This window comes from Aureococcus anophagefferens, assembly GCF_000186865.1.
Source record: "Aureococcus anophagefferens unplaced genomic scaffold AURANscaffold_7, whole genome shotgun sequence".
Classification (NCBI taxonomy): domain Eukaryota; class Pelagophyceae; order Pelagomonadales; family Pelagomonadaceae; genus Aureococcus; species Aureococcus anophagefferens.
The window spans coordinates 1,010,735-1,017,157 of NW_008705567.1; the positions used below are offsets into that span (position 1 = coordinate 1,010,735).

The 6,423-nt window shown below is 75.6% G+C and overlaps 2 protein-coding genes across 2 annotated transcripts in view; one reads left to right on the top strand and one right to left on the bottom strand.

Annotated features, from left to right (window-relative positions):
- AURANDRAFT_63513 (hypothetical protein) lies at positions 1-3,087 on the bottom strand (the record flags this gene model as incomplete). Its single annotated transcript, XM_009038090.1, has 2 exons — positions 1-237; positions 697-3,087. The coding sequence occupies 2 exons, from the start codon at positions 3,085-3,087 to the stop codon at positions 1-3; spliced, it is 2,628 nt and encodes an 875-aa protein (XP_009036338.1).
- Positions 3,088-3,529: 442 nt separating this feature from the next.
- AURANDRAFT_53426 (hypothetical protein) overlaps positions 3,530-6,423 on the top strand; it is a gene marked incomplete at both ends in the record, with an annotated part of 5,971 nt that continues 3,077 nt past the window's right edge. Inside the window, 3 exons of the mRNA XM_009037848.1 lie at positions 3,530-4,948; positions 5,102-5,381; positions 5,581-6,328. Of these exons, the coding sequence (XP_009036096.1) occupies positions 3,767-4,948; positions 5,102-5,381; positions 5,581-6,328 (2,210 nt within the window). The remainder of the gene's footprint in view (positions 4,949-5,101; positions 5,382-5,580; positions 6,329-6,423) is intronic.

Sequence of the window (6,423 nt, forward strand, 5' to 3'; positions counted from 1 at the left end):
TTAAGAGACCACGAGGCGCGGCGCGTTCTTCTTGATGATGTTGACGATGTTCTCGTTGCCGTTCGTGACGTCCTCGGCCTTGAGCAGGTCGTCGATGCTCTTGAACCGGCCCTCGTAGCGCACGTGCTCGACGATGCGCGACGCGATCGTCGGGTACATGCCCGGGCAGTCCGTGTACTGGGCCGCCTGCGCCGTGTTGATGTTGATCTTCGACGTGGGCGTCTCGATGGGCGGCGCCTTGAAGCCGCCGGGCGGTGACGCGGCGAACGCGGTTGTTGGAACGACGAAGGCAGCAGCGGCAACTGTCGCAGCGAGTTCGCGGCGGCCCACGGCGCGGTGGAGCTTCGTGGACGGCGCCGGCGTCGACGACGGCGCCAGGGCGGCGCAGCTGGTGAGTAGAAGCGCGACGGCGCACGGGAGGCGCATTTTCGAGTGTCGATCGGTGCTCGTGCTTGAGACGTTCGTTCGGCAGGCGCTGACGAGTTGCGGAGCGTCTCGAGGCCGTACGACGCCAGCAAGAGCGCAGCTTGACGCCGCCCAGATTTGTCCAGAGCTGTGCAGGATTGACTCGGAGGCACCTTGACGTAAAGGTCGGCGCGAGATCGCCATGAACTCCCTGTAGACGTCACAACATTATGCCCCTTCTTCCGCCGCCGGCGCGTCCTCGCGCTTGGCCGCCTCGGCGCGCTCGCGGACGGCCGCCGTGTTCTGCCTCGCGCGCGCGCGGATCTCCGCGATGGCCTCCGCGCGCTTCTGCAGCTTCGCGGCGAGGTCGTCGGCCGGCGCCGGCGGCGGCGGCGCGTCCGCCGGCTCGTCGGCCGGCGCCGGCGCCGCGCCGGCCGGGGCCGCGTCCGCGAGGATGGCGTCGCGCTTCGCGCGCATCTCGGCCTCGGTGACGAGGCCGGCGGCGAAGACCTGCTCGAGGTCGGCGAGGCGCTTCGCCGCGGCCGGGGACACCGGCGGCGCCTCCCGCGCCGCGGGCGCCGCGGACGGCGGCGCCGGAGAGAAGATGCGCTCGTCCCGCGCCGGGGGCGCCGGCGGCGACGGCGGCGGCGGCGGCGGCGGCGGCGACGGCGGTTCGCCGCCGAGGCCCAGGTCGATGGTCCCCTTGACGACGTAGCCTTCGGCGGGCGGCGCGTCCTCCTTCTCAGCGGACACGGGCGCGGCCTCCTTCGCAGGCGCCACCGCGTCCTCGGCGGGCGCGGGCGCGGCCTCCTTCGCAGGCGCCACCGCGTCCTCGGCGGGCGCGGGCGCGGCCTCCTTCGCAGGCGCCACCGCGTCCTCAGCAGGCGCGGGCGCGGCCTCCTTCGCAGGCGCCACCGCGTCCTCGGCGGGCACGGGCGCGGCCTCTTCCGGCGCCGGGGTCGCGGCCTCAGCAGGCGCGGGCGCGGCCTCTTCCGGCGCGGGCGCGGCCTCTTCCGCGGGCGCGGGCGCGGCCTCTTCGGGCGCGGGCGCGGCCTCTTCCGCGGGCGCGGGCGCGGCCCTGTCCTCCGCGGGCGTCTCCTTGCCCTCCTCCAGGGGCACCGCCCCTTCATCGGCGGGCGCCGCCGCCGCTGCCCCCGCGACCCGCTCCTCCGTCGGCGCCGCCGCGGCCGCGGCCGTCACGTTCGCCGCGTCCTTCGCGGCCCCCGCCTCGCCCGCGCCCCTCGGCCGCCGCTTCCCCCCGTTGATGCGCGCGTCGAGGTCGGCGTTCCTGCGCTCCATCTCCTCGCGCCGCCGGCGCCGCTCGTTCGACCGGTCCCCGCGGTTGGAGCGCTCCGAGTCGCGCGCGAGGCGCTCGCTCCGGATCCGCTCGAGTTCGTCGAGGCGGTCCTTGGCCGCGTCGAGGTCCGCCGTGCCGTCCGCCCGGAGCGTCGCCGAAGCCCCGCCGCCCCGGTCGCGCGGCTTCCGCCGGTCCTCGCGCGCGCGCTTGAGCGCGTCGTCCGCCTTCGCCGCTTTCGTCCGCTTGGGCTCGTCGGCGCCCGCTTTCGCCGGCGCGTCGTCCGCCGTCGCGTTCGCCGCCGTCGCGTTCGCCAGCGCCTCCGCGAGCCGCGCCGCCTCCGCCGTGCGGTTCGCCTCGGCCTCGTCGATGTCGGCGACGACGCCCGCGAGCACGTCCGCGAACGCGGCGCGGCGGCTCGCGCGGAGCGCTTTGACCGCGTCCTTCTTGTCGTCGCCCTTCTTGCGGTCCTCCTTGCGCTTGAACTTTTTCTTCGCGGCGCCGGCGGCGTGCTTGCCCTGGCGCGAGGGGTCGCGGCGCATCTTGTCGCGCCGGCTCGCGAGCCGCGCGTCGACGTCGCCCTTCTTGTCGTCGTCCTTCCGCGTGATGAGCCGCGCGCCCGACCGCGTCTCGTCCTGGTCCAGGAGCTCGCGCCAGGGCTGGACGCGGCCGCCGAGCCAGAGGTGCGCGTCGACGAGGTCGCGGAAGAGCGCGAGGCCCGCGGCCGCGGCGCCGCCGCACGCGGGCTCGAGCGCGCAGGCGGACGCGCGGCTCCGGTCGCCGGCGAAGCCCGGCGGCGCCCGGAGGTCGACGTGGTGCAGGTCCTTGACCTCGGCCGGCGGCGGCAGGTCGCCCGTGAGCCGGTTGCCGCCGAGGCGCAGCACCTGGAGCCGGCTGCCCGCGACGTCCGCGAGGTCGCCGTGCATGGCGTTCGCGCTCAGGTCCAGCCGCCGGAGCGCCGGCGGCGCGTCCTCGACGACGCGGGCCGCGTCGCCCGTGAAGGCGTTGCCCCAGGCCGACACGTTCTCGAGGCGGTCCAGGTCCTCGAGGGCGTCGGCGGGGAAGGGGCCACCGAGCCGGTTGCCGCCGACCGCGAGCGTCTCGAGGTTTTCGAACCGCGCCAGCGCCGCGGACGGCAGCGGGCCGTCGAGGTCGTTGCGGCTCAGGCCGAGGCGCCGCAGCGCGTCCGGCGCGCGCAGCGCGTCGAGCGCGTCGACGACGCCGCCCGTCAGCGCGTTGCCGTCGAGGTGGAGCGCCGCGAGCCGCGCGGGACCCCGGAGCAACGGCAGGGGCCCCGTGAGGAAGTTCTCGCTCAGGTGGAGCTCCTCGAGGTGGCGCAGCGCGTTCAGCTCGTCGCCGATGGGCCCGGTCATGTTGAGGCCGACCATGGTCAGCGACTCGAGGCGCGCGAGCCGCGCGACGGCCGCCGCGGGGAACCGCGGCCGCACCGCGCAGCTCTTCTCCGTGAGGGGCACCCGGGCGATGGGCGCCTCCTCGGCGGTCCTGTTCGCCTCGGCCTGGGCTTTTTTTTTTGCCTTCTCCGCCTCGGCGAGGAGCGCCTTCTTCTCCGTGGCGCTCAGCTCCCGCTTGCCCTTGTAGGAAACCGCCGCGGGCGCGGCCGCGGCCCTTTTGTGCGCGGCCTTGCGGTCCTCGACCTTCTCCGGCGCCTCGGGCCCGCGCAGGTCGTGGTCCCGCAGGGACACGCCGACGACGCGGAAGTCCCGCGGGTCGCAGAGCACGCCGGGCCAGGTGCAGAACGAGGTGCCTCCGGCCCAGCCCTCGACGCCGATGCTCAGGTGGATGCCCACCAGCGCCTCGCAGTCCTCGGCGCAGTCGAACTCGCCGCAGGACAGCTCCGCGAAGAGGCGCTGCGCTTTGGGCGACTTCTCGCGCAGCGGCGCGGCGCATGCGAGCGCCATGACGAGCGCGATGCCGCGCGCTGCGCGGGCTGCCATCGGACTTGTGCGACGGCAACCACGAGGTTAACGTGTACGTTGTTGATGGTGCCCATCAGTCTGTGATGGAGGAGGGCTGGCCCTCCCCTTTCTGAGGAAACACGACCCTCGGATGTTCCGCGTCGCCGCCAAGAATGGCGCCGTCGTGCGCGCCACCGCGGAGCTCGACAGCGCGAAGCAAGGCGAGATTCCGCGGCACACCATCCTGCGTTCGTTGGAGCGGACCGTGCTCTCCGACGGCCGCGAGCGCGTGCGGGTCGCCGGCCCGCCCGCGGGCTGGGTGAGCAGGAAGGTCCTCGAGGCCGTCGAGGCGAGCGACGCGGCGCCGGCGAGCGACGCGCAACCCGTGGCGAAGAAGCCCAAGGCGAAGGCGAAGCCGCCGCGGCCGCCGCCGCGCGTCGACGTCATGCGGCGGCTCACGGCGGCGCGCACGGACGCGACGCGCGTGCCCTGGCCCGCGCGCATCCGCGGCGCGGACGTCGTCGCGCCGCCGCGCGCCATGCGCTGGCTCCACCAGAAGCTCGCGCTGAAGCAGGACGCGTTCCTGCTCGGGGACCCCGGGCCGCACGCGCGGCAGTGCGTGCTCCAGTTCTGCGCGGCGTTGGGCCTCGAGGTGTCCTACGTTGGCGTCACGCGCGACACCACGGAGGCGGACCTGAAGCAGCGGCGGGAGATCCGGGACGGCGGCGTCTTCTTCGCGGACCAGGCGCCCGTCGAGGCCGCGGTCCACGGCCGCGTGCTCGTCCTCGAGGGCGTCGAGAAGGCGGAGCGGAACGTGCTGCCGCTGCTGAACAACTTGCTGGAGAACCGCGAGATGGCGCTGGAGGACGGCACGTTCCTGTCGCCGCGCGCGGCCGAGGGCGGCGGCCGGCTCCGGCGCGTCGACCCAGGGTTCTTCGTCGTCGCGCTGGGCCTCCCGGCGCCGCGCTACGCGGGCAACCCCCTCGACCCGCCGCTGCGGAGCCGCTTCGCCGCGCTCAAGCTCGAACCAACGCCGCCCGACGACGAGTACCGGCTCCTCGCGGCGGCCGCGCCCGGCGCGGACCCGACGACGCTGCGCGCGCTCGTCGAGGTCGTCACGGCGCTCAGGGGCGACGCGTCGCTCCCGCGCTTCCCGGAGCTCGGCCTCCTGAGCGTCGCGCGGCTCCTCGGCGCGTTCCCGGGGCTCGCGCCGCTGGACGCGCTCCACCGCGCGTGGCCCTGGCGGCGCCTCGGCCTGAGCGGCGGCGGCCTCGAGTTGGCCGCGGCGGCGCTCGCGCGACTCGCGGCGGCCGCGGCGCCGGGCGACGACGGCGTCGACGGCTGGCCCGTGTCGCGGCTCCGCGCGACGATCAAAGAGGCGGGCCTGCGGTCCGACGACTGCCGCGAGAAGGCCGAGCTCCGCGCGCGCGCGCGCGACGCGCTCGCGCGCCTCGCCGAGGCCGCGCGGTCGTCGTCGAAGAAGAAGCGCCCGCCGGCGGCGCTGCCCGGCGCGCCGCCGGCGGCCCACGGCCTCGAAGGGGTCGAGGCGCCCGCGGCCGCGGACGGCGGCGGCTACCGGTCCTGCGGCGCGCGCTTCGCCGGCGTCGCCGCGCCGGTCGCCGCGCCCCACGGCGGCGGCGCGCTGCCCTGGGCGCCCGCGGCGTGCGCGCTGACGGCGAGCCAGCGCCGCGTGCTCGACGCCCTCGCCCAGGACCACGCCGTCGGCATGGACTGCTGCCTCGTCGGCCCCCGCGGCTGCGGCCAGTGTGGAAATCAACCACTGGTTTTGGACGTCCCGACCAAACTTTGAAATCCTCTCGCTCGGTCAAATCGAAGTCGATTCGGCTGATTTTTGGACGAATCGATTGCTCTCATCGAGCTCTCGAAGCCCAGCAGAACAACTTGGCGCGATCCGTTCGATAAAGCTAACATTGAAGTCGGTTTGAAGATTTGAGTTCCACACAGGCTGCGGCAAGACCGCGATCGCGCGGGCCTTTGCGTCGGCGTTCGGCTACAGCCGGCGGCGCGGCGGCGGCGCGGGCGGCGTCTACCCCGTCTTCTGCTTCAAGGACATGTCCGCGCGCGACCTCACGCAGCGGCGGACGACGGACGCACTCGGCAACACGGTCTGGAGCGACGGCCCGCTCGTCGCGGCCGCGCGGCGCGGCGGCCTCTGCGTGCTCGACGGCGCGCACCGCCTCGCGCGGGGCACGCTCTGCGGCGCCGTGGCGCCCCTGCTCTGCGACCGGTCGCTGTCGCTGCCGTCCGGCGAGCGGCTCGTCGCGCGGGAGCACTACGACGACCTGCTATCGCGCGGCTTCTCCGAGGACGCGCTCCGCGCGGCGCGCGTGGAGCCCGCGCACCCGTCGTTCCGCGTGCTCGCGACGGCGGAGCCCGGCGGCGACTGGCTCGACGACGAGGTGCTCACGGTCTTCCACGTCCACGGCGTCGACCCCCTGGACCGGCGCGAGCACGCGGCGCTGCTCCGGGGGGAGGTCGAGGCGCGCGGCGGCGACGCGGACGCGCGCGCGCCGCTGCTCGAGGCCGCGCTCGACTTCGGCGACGCCGTCGGCGGGGCGCTCGACGCGGACCCGACGCTGGCGCCCCTGCTCCTGTCGACGCGGCGGCTCCGGGCGCTGGCGACGCACGCCGCGGCGCTCCGCGGCGACGCGGCGGCCGCGCTGCACCGCGCGCTGTCGCCGGGCTTCGCGCTGTTGCCGCCCCTGGGCCAGGAGACGGCGTCGCGGCTTTTAGGCGCCGCGCTCCGGTCGCGCGGGTTCACCGCCTTCGACGACGCGGCCGTGCTCC